At 40.4% G+C, this 22,235-nt stretch overlaps 1 protein-coding gene across 1 annotated transcript in view; it reads right to left on the reverse strand.

Moving 5' to 3' along the window:
- Nucleotides 1-19,830, reverse strand: part of yap1 (Yes1 associated transcriptional regulator) — a 46,201-nt gene extending 26,371 nt beyond the window's left edge. The window contains exons 1-2 of the mRNA XM_036584865.1: nucleotides 19,158-19,830; nucleotides 16,769-17,004 (exon numbers count right to left, since the gene is read on the reverse strand). Coding sequence (XP_036440758.1) covers nucleotides 16,769-17,004; nucleotides 19,158-19,358 — 437 coding nt within the window. The 5' untranslated portion in view covers nucleotides 19,359-19,830. The remainder of the gene's footprint in view (nucleotides 1-16,768; nucleotides 17,005-19,157) is intronic.
- Nucleotides 19,831-22,235: the final 2,405 nt, after the last annotated feature.

Below are 22,235 nucleotides of genomic sequence, written 5' to 3' on the forward strand. Positions count from 1 at the left end.
CAAAACGTCCTCCCGACACACACAGACAATGTGTTATTGTACTCAAAAACACACGACCGGGGCCGAGGCCAAGAACCTTATCGTTGCCTCACTCTCTCCGTCTGCTCATGCGATGTTCTTTTCAGGCTTCCAGCAGACGTTAGCCCACTTCAAAACCCCGGCACTCTGCCCCTGCTTCACCGAGCAGGCTGAGGATTTCGGGAAAGTACCGGGAAATGGGAGGAAAACTGAACCCCATCCAAAAGAAACAATGGCGGACACGCGTGGACATATAGAAACATTTAACATGTGTTTTCTATGCTCACTTGGAGCAGAGGGGCCCTCTGTTCTTCGCTGAGCGACTACAGTTCTTTTTAATTCACTACATTACGCTTGTTAAGACCGCCTGGTATGGCCTTATAGACTGGTTTCCCGGACATGGCTTAAGTGAAGTCTTAGACTAAATAGCACTGGCAATGGTGAATCACCCTTGGAAATACTTCTTAGTCTAGGCTTAAGCTTAATCTGGGTCTGGAAAACTGGCCCCATATGTATGTGTGCTTTTATAAGGCAGCAGTAAGAAAACTAAAGCTCTCTGAAAAAAGTGATACCAAAAGAAAGTAAATGAAACTTGAATCTTGCATACTTGAATCAGGGGGGCCTGTGTTCTTCTCTTAACGACCATACTTAGTTTTAATTGACTCAATTATGCTGGTTAAGACCACATGCTAGAGCTTTACGTGTATATTTGCTTTTATATGATGTGAAATGGCTGCAACACATTTGAATGGGGGGCTCTGTCCTTTGCTGAACAACTACTTTGTTAATTCACTACGTTAAGCTTCTAAAAGGGTCTATATTAAGGAAAACTGACTTATCCTTACATTTTCGACGCTAAAAAGCTTTATGTGGTACGTAAACAGTGTTAAAGATTCAGAACGCATTCAAAATGACTCCCCAGTCCGTACAGTCCATCTATGGAAACTAAGTCGCAAAAACAGCCCATTCTGAATTGATTGTTTTTGTGATGTCATGTTCACATTTATATTTATTATCCCTCTTTTCAGCCTACAGCGATTTAGCCAATCAAAACTGACCTCATTTACATATAACCAGTCTTAAAGGCACAGTAACAAAAACAGCCTGTTTAATTCTGATAGATAGATGGAGGGAGACTGGAACATGTTTATGTAAAGAAGAATTACGACTGTTTTTGGCACATAAAACCAAAGAAACGTTATAAGTGGAGCTCAGATAAAGAAAAACAGATACCAGTGAAATGTAGGATATGGGCCCTAAAAGACCTCATGGTTGTGCCTTTTTTTATACAACAGTCCATTTCCAGCCTCTGTTCTTTGCTGAACAATTATAGTTGGTTATAACCAGCTATTAGGCTTGATAAGTCCACATGGCGTAGACTTATGTATGTGTAATATCGAGGTGTATGACATAACATAGCACAGTTATATTGAGGTGGCCTATGCTATTTGCTGACTGACTACAGTAAGTTTGATTTCACTACATTATACTTGTTAATAGGGCAGAAAGATCATTTTCATATTTAAACAGTGCAATTTCCACAAAGAGCAGCCATTTTAATTACAGTCCATATTATCAATAACATTGTCTCAAGTGAACAAACCTAACTCAATAACACAGAGCTTATAAACTGTCTGTAGATGAATTAGACCAATCAAAAGCAGCCGAACAACCATGTGCCGTGACATCGAAACCGCAACTAACCAGCAGTCTGGCACAGTATGTCAAGTTACAAGCTAGAAAAAGTGGATATTCTGGTCGTCTTAGCCAAAATATCAGGCCTGGACTTTAAATTCTAGAATATAATTGCAATTTAAATTCGATATTTTTCCTGAAATCATTCAAACCTACTTGTTTAGACCTTTTGTTGGATTCTGTGAGAGTTTAGGCTTAGAAATGTGAGTAACGATAGCTATAGCACAGGTCAAAGTCCTTTAATGTCGTCTAACAGTGAGAAATAGACGAGTCTCATTTGGGCTACTGGTCAATAAGTGACCGGTCCTGGTCATTCATCAGCGGAGTTAAAGCAGCCAGACAGTCTGTTCACACACTGCAAACCAACACCTATGGCAACAGTATCCAGCGCTTCCGCTGGAAAAACACCATCCATGTCATGGCTACCGCTCCCAGCCGTGACCGGCCTCAGAGGGCCTCCAGCTGGGAGGCATTAGAGGAGATTGCAGCCTCAGTTATGCAGACAAAAAGTTCCGCTCTGAGGACCCTTCAAACACCCGCCGCATTTTCATACGGGCAGTGGCAAGGACAGCTGAGGGAAACGAGCAGGGGCCTGCAAGAGGATGGGGGTCCGATTTCTAGTGCAGGCCTTGAAATGAGCGAGTGGGAGAGAGACAGAAAGACAGCCATGACCCTGAGAGAGAGAAAGAAAAAAGGAAGACAGAGACAAGAGGATGAGACAGAGATAGAAAGAAAGAAAGAGAGTGAGCGAGAGAGAGAGAGGGGAAAGAGGGGAGTGGGAGACAGAGAGAGAGAGGGGAGGGGGAGGGGTGCACAGCGAGAGAGAGAGAGAGAGACAGGAGGAGGGGAGAAGAGAGAAGAGATAGCCCCAGGGTCTCTTTCAGGTTCTCTTCCCAGCTGTCATCAGCAGGCTTTTACTGAGGAAGTTAGTGAGTAGAGGTAACTCTTGAGGTTTGTGGGGGGTTTGTGCGGGCTCAGTGTTGGGCCTGGACCCACCCAAGCACAGACACAGCTTTGATTGATGGCCCAATTATCAGGACCCTGTTTATTGAGCCGCTGTTATTTTTAAGAGAAAGGGGGAGAGGATGTGGGGGGAGGTGGGGGGCATCTCAGCCTACTCAAAGCCTGTTTAGAGGCCGGTCAGAAATCTGGGCTTGGGTGTGCCGAAGTCTTTACAGGAAACGTTTAACAACAAATCAAATTTACCCAATTTTTCCCGCTCATCCAAGATGAAGCCGATCAGCCAAGAACTGTTCGGTGTCCAAATTTATCTTGAGCATATGAGCGCAGCAAACCAGTGGTCAACAATCAATCAAACCTTTTCCAGTAATACCTCCTCAAAACTTCTCTCAACTCAATCAAACCACGTACAGGTCTTCATTAAGGCTGCGTGTTTGTTGACATGGTTTTCAACACGGTATGACTTACAGTGACCTATAAAAAGAACAAAACTTCAATGCTGAGTTTAGCCACTTCAGACAACAGGTGCCAGATCTGCTTGCGTGCACTTCATGCAGGCAGACACCACAGACCATGTTTGTGGATTCTGTCGCTCCTATTTGTTAAATAAAGCAGCACATTTCGGACAGAAAACATTTCTTTGCTTATCGATTAAATCTAAGTGGAAAATGGCATAAATAAGATTTTTCCCCTGGAATATTCGTGAGTAATTTTAAACTGTGGGCTGCGCTGACCCGCCGTCATAAGTCATGCTGTTCCTCCCTCTATCTGATCCTCTTTTCATGTTACGAGTGGGTGGATCGTTCTTTTTTAACAAGGAACTATACTCATCTAAAACTGACTCAAAATGGACTAAGCCAGTCCACCCCTGGAGTCCATGGCTGGGCATTCATGCTCTGTTTAGCTGTGCATGTCAGCAGAATACAACAAACAGAATGAGTGGGTGCCTCTGGTTTGTCCAGGATGGTGACATGACCACACTGCACAGTGGAGCTCCAACTACAAAGGCTCTGTTTGAGGAAGAGGGCCACAGCCTTCCTCTCTCAAGCTCCAGGGAGTGAAGCACCAAGGCGGTGGCCGTGCGAGTGGACGGCGGTTTGGGCTTCCGTCAGCAGGATATCATCAGCAGAGATTACTGGGTGACCTCTTGACCCTTGGCCGGTTTTAGGCCCCTCTCTGAAGGAGAGCTCGTATCACGTAGTGAGCTGTATATCATTTGTTAATCATTATAACAACGTTGGTCTCTGCAATACTGATATCACTGAAGGCTGCAATATGAAAATAAACCTTTTAATAAATCGCTAAAAGTTTTAGGTTTTTTTGAGTGCTATGAACAACAATACACAATATATATCAATATTTAGTTGCATACCAGTTAACTGACAGAATTCACTGGCAAAAGAGTGCTTTGAAGAAAAAAAATCAATGTTTGAAGAGGAACAGGGGAAAAAAAAATTAAAAAATCACATATTGGGCTAACAAAAAATCAGCTACTTATTATTAGAGATGCACTGATACCACTTTTTCCCTTCTGATACCGATACAGATACCTGATGCTTTAGTATTGTCTGATACAGAGTACCGATACCGATACTAACTCTAACCTAACTCACCTATAGGTCCTAATACTTATACAATTCCATTTTTTAAATATATTGGTTTTTTTATATATTATTCTGGTGAAATCTATGTTCTTCGTCCCAAATTAAACACACACAGCTTGGTTCGATGGCATTTTCTTGTTGGATTTTATTTATTAGATGGTTAAAAACTTATTTTTGTACATTTACTGTATATATTTAGTATTTACTACTACATAATTAGTAACAGGAACCATGTTTAACAACTTAAGTAAATGTAAAATATCTTCAGTGTGCAAAACAGTTAAAACCAGCTGCACACAGCAGCTTCTCTGGCTCAAAAACCAAATTTCTCAAGTCATTTGCGTCATATGTGCGTTTTTTTCACTCGTGCTGCATCTCTGAGTGTTAGTTTAGTAAATATCATCGTCATTCATGCTGTCAGTAGTAGCGACTTTCAGTGTTTTGTCTGGCTTGGTTGAAGCGAGGGTCACAAGACCCTGCTGCTGAGTGATACAGTGGACTGACGGAGGCGCACAGCAGGCAGGGCTAGTGGATGCTATGCTAAAGGCTAAATCGAGACTAAAGGCTATCATTATGCCGAGAGTCCAGCGGTTCCTTTCGCTCTAAATAACATTAACTCAGACTGTAAGTGACCACACCGTGGCAGACGAGTCATTACTGAAAGAAGCAGCTCAGCCGTTCAGGTAAGCGGCTCTGTTTTACTCTGCTTGTCGTCCCACACCGCTGACATGTTGTTAGGTTCTGCTGTTGCGTCGTGGTGTCAGTCATAGGTATCGGCATTCCCATCACCGATACTGATACTGCGTTTAAGTGCCAGTATCAGCGGTGCAACACTGCTCATTACTATGCAGTTGTTGTTTACAGGCTTTCTAAAAGGGGTGGGTACTATGGCGATACTTACTGTTATCATGATCAATTACGTCACATTATGCTTTCTGAGCAGGTTGTCGACGTTGTCAGTACTTAAAGAACACCGACAAACTGTTTCATTAAAAAGAGGGCATAACTAGGCCTGTCGAATTCGAGTTGGTACAGTTTTTGAAATGTTGAATATTTCTGTATTTATAGTTTTTGAGTAGGATTTTTAAACTGCGTGCTCCAACTTCTCAAACCTCAGAAAAACTAAGTATCGTGTCTCAAGAAAATGTCGAGAAGTACTGTGGTATAATTTTTTTCCATATCGCCCACCTCTTTCTTATTGTGTTAGTTGTTAAGTGTTTCTGGAAGTACCCATGACACCCATGATATACTCAGGAAAGAGTATCATGACACAATTTATCACGATAAGAGGAAATTACATCACATCACCCACCCCTAGACTAAACACGGAGGAGACGCCATGAGCTGTCCAGAATCTCAGTGCAGCTATTTGTGCCAGCAGACAGCAGCAACTTTGGAAACTGATGAGGCAAAACAAACTGCAATACTGCAACAGGACACAGAAAAAGCGTCCACAGAGGTGGGTAAAAGTGAGGCAGGGTGTGAAGCGAGTGGTCTGTGGGAACTGTAAACAGTAAGCAGTCGAAGCTGAAAACGCTGCTGTTCAGAGTGACCCCTCCTACGGATATGAAGTGACACAGGGTGTATTGATGTCTGGGGTAAAGGTGTCTCTCACACACACACACACACACACACACACACACACACACACACACACACACAGGAAGATGTCTGTGTGTGTGTGGTCAATAAACCAGAAGTTTGACAAACACAAATCTATGCCAAATGAATAGCTTTAGAGAGCTCAGCAGACTGAATAAATCCTGACCGGGCTGACCAAACAACTGAAACCATTCAGAAAAAAGAACAATAATCTAAACAAACCTACCAGAAATCCTGCTACTGTTTATAGTTCTAATGGATAAACATTAAACGGTTCAGAACTGAATACAGTTCAATTCTGAGTATTGTTCATAAGTCTGGACATCAAGTGAAAATTAGCCATTTTGGCTAAATCTTATGAACCTAATGATCTCAGACAAGCTTGTATTTTCCCTGTTACATAAACAAAGTAAAGACTCAGTGATATGGAAATTGTGGGCCAATGCCAATATCCAGTATTTTGCATTGACATGTCTGCCAATGCCAATGCATAAACATTCATAAAATGCAGTTTTTCAGTTTTTGGCATAATTTGAAAATGCCTGTTGTCCTTTACATTGTGTGTAAATTTCATGATGAATCGACCAAAAGAAACAACCCAAAATTACCTGGAAAAAAATCTGGTTCCATTGACTTACATTAAAAGTAAAGTAGGTTTTTTCCTTCTCCTGTAAAGTTACTATTTTGGAGATGAGAGGTCTTGTTCTGACAGCAGTGATACGTTACCAACGATGTTGTTTTAAGTTTTAAGTGGTACAAATTCACTCTAATAACTCTAATAGGAGCCTGTGAACTGCCTGTAGATGAGTTACTCCAACACAAACCAACCAAAAACTCATGTGTTGTGACATCACAACCACAACTAACTTGCAGTCTGGTGCACTATGTTCAGTGTTCAAAGCCTCAAGCTGGAAAAAGCAGATATTGTGACTGTTGGAACAAAATCTCCAAAATTGCAACCTTCTTAACTTGTAGTTATAAGTATCAAGACTTTTTCCAAGGAAATTCAGACCACTTGTTTTGGTCTGTTCATTTTAAAATTCTGACACAATATAAAAAGTTTACTGGACTTTTACTTAAATAATGCAAAAAAAAATGAAAAACAAAAAAACGTGAGTTTTTGTGGTTTTTGTGCGCGGAAAAGCTGGTCTTCTTGGCCAAAAAATGAGACATTTTTGCCTCTTCTGAAGTATAATAAACATGTCATCAGACACAAGTTTGAAATACTGGTCAAATCTAAACATCTGTCCAGTGCAGATATGATTCTGATATCATTGTGAATCCCTAAAATAATGTTAAGCACTTACTTTAAAACTGATCAACGTTGGCATCGACCTGCTGATTCAGCTCAGTGTTTTGATGAAGTTATTCTGAGTGCAGGTCTGTCTGTTTATAAGTCTGGTCCAGAGGGCAGTCAGCCTGTGATTTTGCTCACACTGATCACATTTGCAATAACAAACTCGCACTCCCTCGTTCAGGCTGCCACACAAACACGCTACAAATGGAGCCAGGGAGAGAAGGCCAACCCAGATGGTTTAACAGTCAGTGTCCAACCACACAGGACAACAGCAGACAAGCCAAAATGCTCATACAGCTTCACTGCCTTAATTAGATTAGTGTATGCATCATGACGTACAGCACAATCTTAAAAGGAATAAACATCTGGCATTGATTAGAGAGGCTGTTCATGAAATAATGTCTTTTAAAAACTAATCATAATTGCAAATTAAGATTTGAGAACAAATAAAAGTCGCTGCTGCTGACCTCCAGATTTGTGGAACTAGGGGTGGGAGATATTTGTTCTTAACAAGACAAATTCTGCCATGCATTTATGAGTATATATTATGGGTCCTGTCAGCTCTTAAAGAACACTTCACTGTACGTTTCAGCATAAAGAGAGCACAATTAGGCCTGTTTAATAGATTTGGACCATTGCAGTGTGTAAACGCTGACAACAAACTATTGCATTCATACTTTTTTATAGCATTTTTCAAAATGTGGCACTACTGGTTCTTTTTTTGAACATTGTGATTGTTATTTTTTTATTTTGCCACCAACCCGTGTAGAATATCAAATATTGCGCAACTTATTTCACATTTTTCACATTTTGCTACTCTGTTTGAAAACACCAGCCGCCCGTTTACACTGTGTGAACACTTTATGATGAATGGACCAAGAAAACTGATCCAAAATTGCTTTTAACTTTAGTAATTAAATAAAAATAAAAGAAAATCTCGTTACATTAATGCACTTTTTTAATACAGAATGTGCAGGACAAATCCAAAAGAAGACTACCTTAAAGTAACTCTTAAAAGTGAACAGAATGACTCCCCAAAATTTGAACTGACTCCAGTAACACTGCAAACCTTACTTCACCACTGCTGCTAACACTGAGGTAACTCAGAACAAAAGTTTCTGTGTGTTTATCTCTGCTTCTCACTTCTACAGCTCAGGGATGACCATTTGTGATGAAGGCCCTAAAGACACACGCACAAGAGGCTACAGCTCTGCAACACGTTCTAGTGTTTTTACAGTTTGTGGTTTTGGGAGTTCACCCATTTCCTAAATGAGCATGGGTGCAAATCTTAACAGCTACATAAGGAAATAAGGGGGCCATTTTGAGTTTATGGAGCTTGTGGCCACAGAGTTGCTGGTGGCCACAGAGTCGCTGGTGGCGCAACGAGTTACAGATCACCCAGTCGTGCTAATTAAAACACTTATCTCCCAGTTTCCCCCTCTTCAGCAGTGTCTTCCTCACCTACATGAGAGAAAACACAACCTGACAAACAAACGCAAGAGGAACCTCTCAAGATGGCAGCTCCTTACACCGAGGGGTTTTTAAAAGGCTGAATTTATGTGCTTGGAGTTTGGCCCAGGGAACTCATTAACAATTTATCTGAGAGGTTTATCTCTTTCATATGGTTACAGCAACACGGAAACCTATTACGCCATGTTTTGCCTCAAGAAAAAAAACCCTGTTTGCTTGTTTGACACTAAGGGGGGGGTAACACGGCAAATATCTAGAATCACGACACTTCGTTTTACTTAGTTTGGTAAGTTGGAAGAGATACAGTGCACCAGGAAAACTGTAGGCCGTGGGGCACAACCTAACATGGTGTAAGTGTAGCACAGTTTTTTATGTAGTTGAATAGGCTCAAGTACAGTAAAAGTGATGCTATTGGCCATCTTCTCTTATTCCTGCAGCAACGGCCTTCGCTAATTTTCATAGTAATTGGTCAGATATGTCTCAAGATTCACCATAAACACTGTTTCTGAACCAAAAAGTAATTTTGTTAGTCATTTCAAGCGTTTATCATGTGGTTACGTATTTTATGTAGTTAAAGACGTTCAAGCATAATGTGCTTTTAGTCAATGACATCTGCAAATTTCTCGAGCTTCACCCTGAAGACTTTTGTCATTGTATTTTATAATGAATGACAGAATTCACTGCTATATGATTTTAATTACCCTCTTGGGGGCTGTAAGCACTGTTTTAAGGCATTTAAACTACTCACAGTGAGAGCCACACGGGCCAAAGTAGAGCCTCCACATGATGGGGTTAGTTTAACACAGTGTTTCAACTCAACCTTCCAAAGTAAACAGTGAGAGAACTTCATATCCCCCTTATATAAATTCAAACCAGGTCCTTTTTTGGAGCTTCTTATTCACACAGTCATCAAAACATACTACAGATGTAGAGGAAGTGAAATACACTGCATTTTATCATGCTGATCTTTTTTCACTAATTATATTTATTTTAATGCACATTTTTTTATGTATTTAGGATGCGCCTCTGGTTCAAATCTATAGATCTGTATTTCATTAACTGTGTTTGCATCAGTTTACTCCACTACAAGCCCCTCAGCCTGTTACTATTAACCCTGTCTACGTAAGTTGTAACATTTGCACGCTTTTGGCCGAAATGTTCACAAACTATAGGTGCTCGATGTTCATTTCTAGCAGAGATGTAGGTTCCCTTTGTGAAATACCATTAAACTTGATCAAATAAGTACTGATTATTTATCCAAAAGAAAAACGTGTTGGGTCATGTCCCGCTGCCCGTACATGGGGGTGTTGGGGTGAGACTGGTTCCCATCGGTGAGGCAAACCTGCCCTCCTGCCTCTGGGCCCTCAGGCCTGAGGGTACTGATCAGGCCTGTTCTGGCTTTAATAAGCCAGCGGAAACCCTGATTAGTCCCTCTATTTGGCCTCAGTCTCTAAATTAGAACCCTTCATTAGTTTATGACCCTGGTCTGAGCACTTCTGCCCTGCAAAGCCCTTTCCCCTCAGATTTTGAGAGGGGGTGGCCTGCATTGCCCCCAAAACGATCTCTAAACAGGCAGGCGAGAACTAAACAAGATGACCCCTCTCGCCCCCCGTTATAAATCAAAGCTCACAGCAAACTGCTTGGGGAACAGGGGGGGAAAAAAAGAACAGGTCAACACACCATGTTGACCTTTTCCCACTCTTCTCTTCAATGGGGTTTATAATGGAAGCTGGCAGACAGCGAGGGGTGGGGGGATAGAGAGGATGAGAGAGAGAGAGAGAGAGAGAGAGAGAGAGAGAGAGAGAGACAGAAAGAAAATAGAAGCTGATAATCCACTTTCCCTTATCTCTTTGAAACAAACACAAACCTGGGCCTACACAGGCTGATTATCACGTTTTACTCAAGTCACTCAAGGCTGTGTGTTACAGTGATGTTACCGTAGTTAAAGGGTGTTGTTAGGCACGATAGGAAAGGGAGTATATGACATACAATGTTCAATACATAGCTTGTTATTATTATTTTATTGTTATTATTACTCTTATTCATAATAATAATAATAATAATAAGTTACTATTCTGTCACAAAACATAGTTAATAGTAGGCTGTAATAATAAAAGACTTTTCCATGAACAACACAATGGTTTTAATAACTTGACACATTAATACAGAATTAACTAATGTCTTATGTGCGAACGCCAATCAGATTTCAGAACTATAATTTAATAGAGTTGCTTCAAAGGGGCCACATTATAAGAAAAACTGAACTATCCTCAAATATTTTATCTGAAATAATTCAGTTTGATGTACTATGTCCCAGTCCATACAGTCCATATATGGAAAGAAGGTCATTTTGAACTCATTATTTTTGTGATGTCATGAAAAAAAAAACACGTATTTACATAAATACGCCTATAGATTTAAATTTAGCCTAGAGCAGTTTAGCCCCGCCCATTACCACGGAAGATACAAGGAGTGTTTCAGCCTGGTCTGCTTTTTTGAACAAGGTACACTTCAACGACCAATCAGAACAGACCTATTATACATATTAGCCTCAAATTCTTACAAATGCCTGTTTTAAGAGGTTGCAAAATTATTTTTATCATCTAAAACCACATAAATTTCATAAGTTAAACATAACTTAAACATAACATAAATCTCTGGGCCACATCTGACGGGTTTCTACAACGTTTACCTCAGGAAATATGAAATTAACAGTGGTGCTAACATTAGTTAGGAAACTTTCACCTTTGAGTTCCTTTCTAAACTTTTTATCTAGCTTGTGTGTGAGTGAGTCTATTTTTGGCTGGCTCACATGAGGGTGCGCTGGCGTCTGGGTTGAATAATGTTCACTGTTTCAGCAGCAAAACAAAGGCTGAGACACAGTGGCTGTCTCTCAGTCACCGCCCCCCCCCCCAACTCTCTCTCTCTTCCACTTTCTTTCTCTCTTTCTTTCTTTTTCTCCTCCTCTCTGAATTGCTCAACTTGAACTGTGTTGACGCAGTGTCACGGCTGCGTCACTAACTGCGCCTCCATTCATGCCAAAGTGGAAAAGCTTGCAGTCTCAGTCAGAGTCACTACGGCTCGGTGACTCACGCGCGGCCGGGCCACAAATAGAGCTCCTGCTGATCGGTGTTGGACATTAAAGAGCGGCGCGCGAGTCATAAACGCACACTCTGCTTCTCCATTGCAATCTCTGACCTTAGAGGAGAGAGATGCGTGAGAGTGCATGAGAGAGAGAGACAGACAGAGATTGGTCGACTTTCTCTCTAATCACCCCCCCATCCACATAGTCCATGTTTATAAATAGGAGAGTGCGGTTCGTTCTCTCTTGGCACAGACCGGCCAAAGCTGCCTGCAAGTCTGCAAATCCTCTGTCTACACTTTGATCTGGAGCGCCTTGTAAACACTATGAATAGACTGCAAATAACAATTGTGCCATAATGTTTTAGTCGAGATTTGCGTAGAGAACCCTTTGTGGGCAATATGGCAAAAATATCACAGAACATCAGGACAGTTTAAGGTTGGGTGGGCATTATGATGACTGTTGTTGTTATATATTGTTTATACCATGATTAATTGATCAAATATGCTTTTCCGAGCAGACTGTGGATATCGTCAGCACATTGAGCTGAATGTTTTCTTGCAAAGAGAGCATAATTAGTCCTGTTTAACTGTATTTAGTGCAGTGCAGTATGTGAAATGTTGAGCAAAAATCACTGTATTCATGGATTTTGATTGTATTAAAATGTGTCACCACTGGTTGCTGCTGTCCCAACTTTCTGTTCAAACATCAGAGAAACTAAATATCATGATGCATGTGGCGTACAAGATACGCTGCACTTCTAATGTTCGCTCACAAATTGAAATAGACAAAATACACCACAAAAACAGAAGCACCACATGTTCAAAAAAAGATGTATGATTTTTGCTTTAATATTTGTAAAAAAAATTAACTAGAAAAGCTCCCTCATAGGAAGTTATTACATAAAATGGTTTCTGTTTACTGAGATCCAATTTTGACCTAAAGTTTTTTTTATTATTATTCATTCAAGGCATTGTGATACATGCAGGGTGTTATAATGCACAACAGTCCCCAAACAAAACTTTGTTTCCAGACTTTACACTATTTTACCATCATCAACATTACATTTAAAAACTCAGAGGACACGTGTGGGTTCAGTGGTCATGTGGATAGTAAATAAAAATGGCTATAATGTCTACATCATGCCCCCTGGTTCCTATCACCACCACTGTAAAGAAATCAGTATGTTTCAGTAGCAACTGCAAAGAGTCAGTACGTTTCTCTACAATGAACCACTTCACACCAAACCACTCAGAATGACTTTTTTTTACATCTCTAGAAACAAAAAAATGAAACAACTGGTAAAAATAAGAGAGACAAGTAACTTAACCACTCGGCTAAACAACCAATTCCATAACACACACGTACGCAGCTCAAAAACTCCTCCGTCCTGAACTACACGCCTGTTCTCGCACCCAGTGTTGTGTTTCACGTGTCTGAGGCTACCAACACAAAAACATATTTAATAACTAAATAAAATAAAAATAAATAAACAAAATATTTACTCATTCTTGTGTGCCTACATAAAAAGTAAATATATATTTATTTCTGTAGACGTTATGGAAAAAGCCGTTGAGGTGATGCTGACTATTTCTCAGCCTTTCAGTGCTCAAAAAAGTGCTTGCACTTTTATTTTACACAGCAGTAAATGGTGCTTTTGTAATTCTGTATTTTGCTATTTGCTTAATAGGTTAATAGCTTAGGTTAGTTAGATTTCTGTTTACATCCCAAAAAGTCGTAGTTGAGTCACATCCATTCAGAGGCACTCTATTATAGTAATACTTTATCGCTTCTCATATCATCATGATATCAAACAGCTTCACCGAACATCGCATTTTATGTCGATATCATGCAGCCCTAACAATCACGATAACCTTTTACATCTTTCTGCCCTTCTGTACCCCTATAGAGGTCATGTGGGCATTCACAGTGAGGAAAACAAAGTAGTTGTTGACAAACTAAACCAGCATCCTGTGGGAAAGCGGACCACAAACAGGGCCGGGGTCAACAACAAACAGCGAGATGAAGAAAATACGGTTCCCATCTCGCTCGGACCCCCAAACAAAAAGGGGGAAAAGGAGGGGGGGGTGGTCTACAGCTCAACTCTGACGCTCCTCATTTGTGCATTCAAGCGCCCAAAGAGACAGTGTATAGAGATCAAACAATGCCCACACACAGACAGGGGGACTCCCCATGAATGTGTGTGTTCTTGAGAGAGCCTTTTAAAAATGTCTGACAGGGGACTTCGCTTTTCCCTTTTCTCCTACCTATATGCCATTTTCAGGAGTTGATTGTCAGCGTCCGTGTCTTCAGGATTAGCCCTTCTCATTGTTTGATGCATTAGCCGTTGGGAGACTTCCAGAAAAACTTGCTTTGGTGAGCCGTCTGACCGAACGGCCAGCTTTTTTTTCTCCTTCCTGTCCCGAGGCCCCTCTTTTTTTGCACCGTTTTCTGCAGAAAATGGCCCAGATGTTCTCCAGATGTTTCTCCTCCAAACATCTGGCTTCAAAAGCTCTCCCTTTTTTTATCCCAGTAAATCTGAGGGTGATCATGTTTGTCCAGGACCGACTGGTCAGACGGGTCATCAATTTTAAAACCCCAAAGGCTTTTTTACGCACAAGAAGATATAATTATATAATTAAAGGGGAGCATCACTTGGAGTGGAAAAAAAAATCTTCAGCGTCTAGAAACTTTCAAACTCTCACTGTTTATGTAGAATAAATGTTCTCAGCAACTTTTAAGGGTTAAAAGAGTTTCACTAATAGTTGCAGCAGCAATGACAGTCAATGATGTAATGCAACCACCAGTTTTTAGATAGAAAACAACAGAAACTAAACACAATTTCACTCTTACTCCATATGTAGTCGATCAGCCAAGACATGCTTGATTCTTTAGTTTTGTTGCGGAGCTATGAGGCTAATGTAGCTAACAAGTAACGGACATCTATATTACCCAAAATCCTTTGGGTCACTTTAGCCTTGTAGCTCAAAGAACAAAACTAAACAAGCAAGCGTCAGACACCAAACGTGTCTTTCTGGCTGACTGACAACATCTGAGGTCATCTGGGGTGGGCTGCGCAAACTTTTTGGGCAAACCACCCCTCAAAAGTGCAACCATCAATCTTAACTAGAAAACAACAGACTTTTAAGGAGTAGTTTAGCTTTGAAGCTACTGATGTAGCTAAAAAGTGATGGATATCTACGTCACACAGCTTCAGACCAAAACTAAAGAAGCACACTTCAGACACCAAGCGTGTCTTGGCCGACTAACTACACTTGGAGTAAAGGGGAAATGTGGCTTTTCAGCAAACCATTTACTAACTAGCTCATCAGTGGTAAAAGCTGACCAGCTAGGAAACAACAGAAGGTCTCCACTGAAACTAAAGTAGGTTTAGTCTTGCTCTTGTGGCCGAGGCCCTGAAATCAGGCAGATGAGTTTAGCAGGCCTCCCTGTCCTCCACTCACTCTCCCCTGCTACACTGGCCCTTTGTTCCTGTCTGAAACATGATCCACACAGGCGCACAAACACACACACACACACACATACACACACACACACACACACACACCCAGGGGAGCCCTGAGCACAGAGGCTTACAGCACAGTGCGGACTCATCCGAGAGAGGCTCTGTGTTTACACAGATTAAAGGAGACCGTCTTATTTGAAGCACTGTGTGTATTCCAACCTGCACTCAGACCATTTAACGTGTGATTCAAATCAACACATGCTATAACACTATCAGTCACCTATACACTGAGCACAGCAGGCTGGCTGCCCTTTAACTCCCGGAAAAGTCACTGTACTAGTTTTACTCCACTAAGCCGTAAAGGGTAGGCAGACGTGCCATTCTAGTTGTATTACTTATTTAAGCAACTGAACATGAGAAGAAGTGTGTTATCATGGCTGTGACATTACTAGCATATTAACCAATGCAGCGCACAGCTTAGAGCTGAACCAAGCCACTTTATCTTTTCCGTGACATATGTTTTTATATTTCTGTATTTGGCAAAGTAATGGTTAGCAGCACTAGTTAGTGGGACATTCTGTTAAATTATGTTTAAAAAAAAGTGATTTTATCAACATATAAAATGCTTTTCCACCAATTGAATTGCTGAGATGTAAACAAAGTCATTCAGGGTGGTTTGACATGAAATCGAAGGTGCTATAGAGAAACTTACTGACTCAGATTTCTTCACAGTGGTGACCAAGGGTCAGGATGTAAACACAGCCATGTAAACATAATGGAAACAGACATTTTATTTATTATTCAAAATGATCAGTGAACCACACCTAAAATTTTTAGACTGTATGTAATGTTAAAATAGACGTAAATCAGAAAAAAGACTTTTTGGGCACCCTGTATGCACCTTCCCACTATGAAAAGAGCTTAAATAATATGTTTAAGGCCAAAACCTCATATCAAAACTATCATCTTAGGCGTCAGACAACATATCTGTTACTATTTTGTGTAATAACTTGCTCTGAGGTAGCTTTTATAGGCTTACACAGCGGTCACCGCCACTGTGAGCAATTCTGATGCTGGTAGGTTCTGGTAGCGCTCTGACTGACATTAATAATTTGTGTTTACATCCTAACAATTTACTTAAGCAGAAATTTTGTGAAATCAGTGAAATTCCCCTCCACTGAAGAAATCGATGTCAAAGAAGAAGCTGAATCTTTGCGTTTCAAAACAAAACCTCTCCCAGATGTCAGGCAGAGGTCAGCTCTGGGAACACCGATGACTCACACTTCTGCCCGCACTTCTTAACATACACACAGACCGTGCAACTCATTCACAGAGTATTATTGCTTCTGAGCTACGGCTCGGTTATCCCAGCAGCAAATCAAAATTCCTATCAGTAAATTTCTTCGAGTTAAAATCTACAGGGAACACATACCTACGTGGTGAACAAAACGTAACCTACTCAGATTGTCAGTGAAGGGGAAAAAAAAAAACTTCAAACGCACAAAGTTAGAGATCCCTAAAAGAAAGAGTTTTGGCTGTAGGTCAGATAAAAGAAAGCGCCTTAAACAACTCACTTTAGAAAGTATCTCTGGCCCGAAGCGGTCTTGGCCATCTCCCAGCCTGGAGGCAGGGGTACGTCATCAGGTATCTCGTACGAGGGCTGGCGGAGATGCTGAGGGGAGGTGCCCGCGGGGGTCATGGCGTTCAGCGCGCCTGGCGAAACGGCGCCCAGCTGCAGGGAGGCCGGTGAGGAGTGTGCTCGGACATGCTGTGGAGTGAGGGTGCCGGCCGTGCCTGCGTCTGTGCTAGCCTGGAGGGGGCGAAAGATCAATCGCAAGTGATTATGAACCCTGGAGTGGACTGGAATATCTTGTACATCACAGAACTGCACTGTGTTGCACTGTCGTGTGTTGTTATGCCTGCCTGCCACCAACTTCTCTTCACCGACAATTCAAATTCAATCCACTGATTGATTAACTGAAATCGAAAAGCTGAAAGCTTGTCCAAAATTCTCTGTGCTAAAGCAATAATTAGGGTATTTAGAGTCATATATCTAAGCAGTGTTTGTTTGCTGACCTGAAAAAAAGATTAATAGCATCAGATTATGAACCCTTATAACTAAAATAGGGCCAAGAATCAATCAGAAAAGTTAATTTTGTACTTTTATCCCTATCAAAACAGCACGGACACAATATCTGCTATCAGTGTCCATACGATACTAGCAGAAAATGGTAGATGATACAGGAGGGAAGAAAAGTAATAGATCAGGCTAAAAATATCACAGAATTGCTTGTAGTGCAACATAACACAACATAACATGGTAATCATAGTAAAATAGGCCATGAGATAACAGTAACCACCTGTAATCTAATGTAGCTAGCTATGTATTACACTGGAGTAACTAGTTAATTTATGTCTATTTTTTCACTGCACATTTTAACATAAAGGATATAAGGGATGTAAAAGTATTTGGGATTTTTTGTGAAAAAGTTTAATTGAAAAAAAGCCATGTCTGCCACAGAGTTTAAACACAGAGGCGGAAAACAGACTCAATATTTGGCAAATGCATTAAAGGCAGCTTTCGAGAAGGACAAAAAAAGGGGAGTACGGTTGGTTAAGTCAGTGACTCACGGAACAGCCTGAGTCACACGACTGTTCCAGTAGATCAGGATGGGAAGAAGAATAGATACATTAGAGCTGGATCATTACATCATTATAAGCAGGTAACGGCAAAGCCAAACCCTGATGCATGACAAATGTGCACAAAACAATACAGAAGTAGAGTTTTAAAGCACTACAGAATAAAGAGCTTCATATACATCTTTACTGTGCATTTTAATGTTTGATTATGGGCCCACTTTAAGAAGATACTACCACTGACAATACTAATACTAATACTACCAGTACTACTACTACTACTACTACTACTACTAATAATAATAATAATATTGATAATAATATGTAGACAACTTTTATACATACATAAAAATGCAAGTTAAGATGCTTCAAATATATATAAACATATAAAATAAGTGCAACTGAAAGAAAAAGAACAAAGATAGGGAAAAAGAAAAAAAGGCTGAATTCATTACATGTTCTTATGTTTTACAGTAGGAATGTCCAGCACTTGATGGACCAAAAACCAGATATGGAATAAAGTTATGAAAACACTGAAAGGTTTCAATCCACTCTGAGCTTTAAACACTAGTAAAGGAGCTTTAAGTTCTTGAGGAAATGGGTACAAATCTGAAAGCAAAGCTCTCCTGATGTGGCCTAGTGTGGTGTGCTAAACTAAGGAGGAGTAAAGAGAGGAAACTGGAGGCCTGTCCCGGGGCAAATCTCAGCTCAGGGTGAGGAAGGAGGGGAGAGGAGAGGCGCCGCTGCGCATGCGCACACGAAAAAAAAAAGAAGGGACAGTAGAAAAGTTAGCTAACTATAAACTTCACTCCTGCTGCGTGTTCAATCTTTCTCCTTTTGTAGGACTTGTTTAAGGCCATAAAACATCTGAAATGAGCCACAATTCAAAATAGTGCGAATACTAAGCGTTTAAACGCGTTTACGAAGCACATTTATGTAACACAGGCTATTTATGTGGCTGTGAACTCAGGCATACGATTTTTTTTTCATTAAAACGTATAAAATAAACACCACAAATGACAAATTTGGGGTTAAATCAGGCAAAAAAAGGTTCCAAGTGAGGGTGAAAAGCATTAAAACGTTAAATTAAAAAAGACGAAGCAGAAGTTTTAGTGAGAGAGATGAGCTGGCTGCTTATTCGCCAGCTTCTTTTTCTAACTCCCCGTTCCACCTTAAATGGTGCAGGCGGCAGAATGTAGGTTAACTGCTGCACCGTTTAAGGTGGAACGGGAAATTCGAAAAAGAAGCCAAGTTGATGGGTTGGTTTAAACTTTACAGAGAGTCTCTGGAGGTTTGTGTGGTGCTCTTTGCTGTATCTTAACCTACTTGTCTGGAGTGGGACTTTGGCTCTGGAGGTTTGAAGAAGGAGTCTGGAAGTTTTCTCATCCTCATAGGCACGGAGGGGGGCACGGCTGCGTTTTTGGGGTTCATCACGGCGTTGAAAAGAGCCTCCAGATCCGTCTCTGAATCCCCCCGGACGTGGACGATCTGGTGGCCGGCAGGAGGGTTGTGCTGGCTCGGATCCATGACTGCCAAAGATTAAAAACCAAGAAAAATAAAGAGTCCTGGGAGGAAAAAAAGTCACTCTAGCGTTGACGCCGTTCAGAAACGGTGGAAAGTCACCGTAAACTCCAAAAAGCGAGTGTACACAGGACACAAATCTCCTCAGGTTCTTGTCAGTTAGCTTAGTTATCCGAGTCAAAAGCAGAAAAACAAACAAACAGCCAAAAACTCAGCCAACGGTTTTTTGTTTCTGCTTCGCGAGGACGCGCTGAGTAAAGCGGTCACGCGCATATCTACCCCAACGGTAACTCTGCGAAAATCCTTCCAAAAGCCGAAAGTGACTTATTTTCTAAAAAATAAAGTTTCAAGCGTGATAAAAGTTTCCCGAGACATTGGAAGCGAGTGTAGCGCGAGTTAGGAAATCACTGCGCACTCACTCCGCTAAACTTTTTTTTTCCTTCTGTTTTTTTTTCTCTCTCCCAACTTCGCCTCCAACTTTCTGGGCAGGACTTTAGGGAAGTTCGGATCAGTTCAACGAACCGATTCTTTCGAACTGTGAATCGAACGCCAGATTCCCTGATTCAAACGTCAGGTCAGCTTTATCCTTCTGATATGAAATGATTATGAAGATTACTCGAATATATTTTATCATCTCCCACAGCGACTTTCGATCCAGCAGGTGAGTTAAATGTCTGCACACCTACTGAGTGATTCAGTGACTGTACTGCACTAATGTAGCTACTATTTAAAGGGATACTCCATCGATTTTTCAAAAAAATCCTCATAATTAAATGATTAAGATACAAACAAAGCCATTGAGAGTGGTTTGGTGTGAAATGATCCGTTCTAGAGAAACCTGCCGAGTCAAAATAGTTTACAGTGGTGGTGATAGGAACCAGACATCCACCTTTAAAAGCTCCCTCAAAGAAAATGGTTACATGAATTGGTTAGATATGTGCTGCCTGATGATGTCTGACACATTGTTTTATGCTAAGGTTTTGCCTTAAAATGTATCTTATTCCATTTGCTTTAATCTATTCTTGCTGGAGGAATACATGCATGGCAAAAAGATTTTTTTTTTTCAGATTTATGACTATTTTATCATCATCATCATTCCATATGAAAATGGGAATGAAATCAAACGAAAATATGAAAACTCAGAAGACACGTGTAGGTTCACTGGTGGTTTTGGATAATAAATAAAATGGCCATATTTGTGTTGTAGATATTGTGACCCCTGGTTCCTATCAGCACCACTGTAAAGAAATCAGAGTCTGTAAATTTCTCCACAGTGAACCATTCAACACCAAACCACTCTGAATGACTCTGTTTACACCTCAACCAATGAATTATGCAGAACATTTAATGTAGTTGAACTCAAAAAGCACAAAACCCAAACAGAAAGAGTAAGTTTGCTGGATTCTATCAAGAAAAAATGTAAGCCAAGTTGTTCTTAATACAGTATCTAGTAAGTCCCAGCAACTTACTAGATACTGTATGTTACATACTGTGATTGTATATTAATTAGGCTTTTATTTGAAGTATTTCGCCTAAAACACAGATGTAATTAGACGCTACAAAACTAGATTCGTTTGGACTGAATCGGTTCAAACGAGCGATAAGTTTCACGGGCCGCTGCCGTCACGTGACCGTTGACTCGAAGGGGGCGGAGCCAAGTGAGAGGGTTTAAAGAGACCACAAGTTTTTTCTGTGGTGAAGTTGCCAAGTGAGCCAAAAGAAAGTATCATATTTCAAGTAAATAGCATTTTCAAGCATAATATTACGTTTTAACCAAATGATTATACAATTAAAATCCAACTTTGAAGCAACAAAGAATATTTGTTTATATATATATACATATATATATATATATGTATATATATACATATATATATATATATATATATATACACATTTATGTAGATAATATATATATATATATATATAGATAGATAGATAGATAGACAGATAGGTAGATATGCATATTATCCACTGTTGATTACGACCATGACATTAAAGGGGAATTCCTCCCACTTTTCAAAATTCCTGAACAAATCAGTGGCTGAGACGTAAACACAATCATTCAGAGTGGTTTGGTGTGAATGTTTAATTGCACAGACTAGATTTCTTTACAATGGTACTGATAGGAAACCAGGGGTCACCATGTCTACAACACAAATACAGCCATTTTACTTACTATCCAAAACAACTAGTGAATCCACACGTATCTTCTGAGCATTACATGCAATGTTGATGAAAGTAAAATAGTCATAAATCTAAAAAGTTTTCTTTGGGGACTATTGTGCCTTACAACACCCTGCACTTACCTCTGGATGGATCAAAATACATTTTAAGTCAAATCCTTAACACAAAACTATCATTAAACCAAGTGTCAGACATCAAGCAGCACATTCATAACTATTTCATGTAATAACTTTCTGTGAGGGAGCTTTCAGAGGTGTTAAACTCTTCAGACGTCTGGTTCCTGTCACCTTCACTGTGAACAACTCTGACTCAGCAAGTTTAAGATGGAAAGTCTAGAGCGGAGCATTTCACACCAAACCACTCTGAATGACTCTGTTTACATCTCAACCACTTAATTATGTAGAATCTTTTAAAAGTCAGCGGGGTTCCCCTTTAAAGGAGTAGTCCAGCAGTTGTCTTCATGAACCAGTCTTACTTTTCGGAGTGTTTTAAAACAATATCTGTGGTTTGATTTTGAAATGTGCGCTTCAAAAAAAGATAAGGCACAAAAAGAGCTTCTACTGGCTTCTATGGGGCGTATAGTCATACAGCCCTAGAGCAGGCTAAAGCTATATTGAGTAAAAGAGCTGAAACTGCGACTAAACTAAGATTAGAAGTAAAAGTTGCTAGCAGGAACAAACTTGAGTTCTGAGTTCC

Source organism: Colossoma macropomum, unplaced genomic scaffold, assembly GCF_904425465.1.
Source record: "Colossoma macropomum unplaced genomic scaffold, Colossoma_macropomum, whole genome shotgun sequence".
NCBI lineage: Eukaryota > Metazoa > Chordata > Actinopteri > Characiformes > Serrasalmidae > Colossoma > Colossoma macropomum.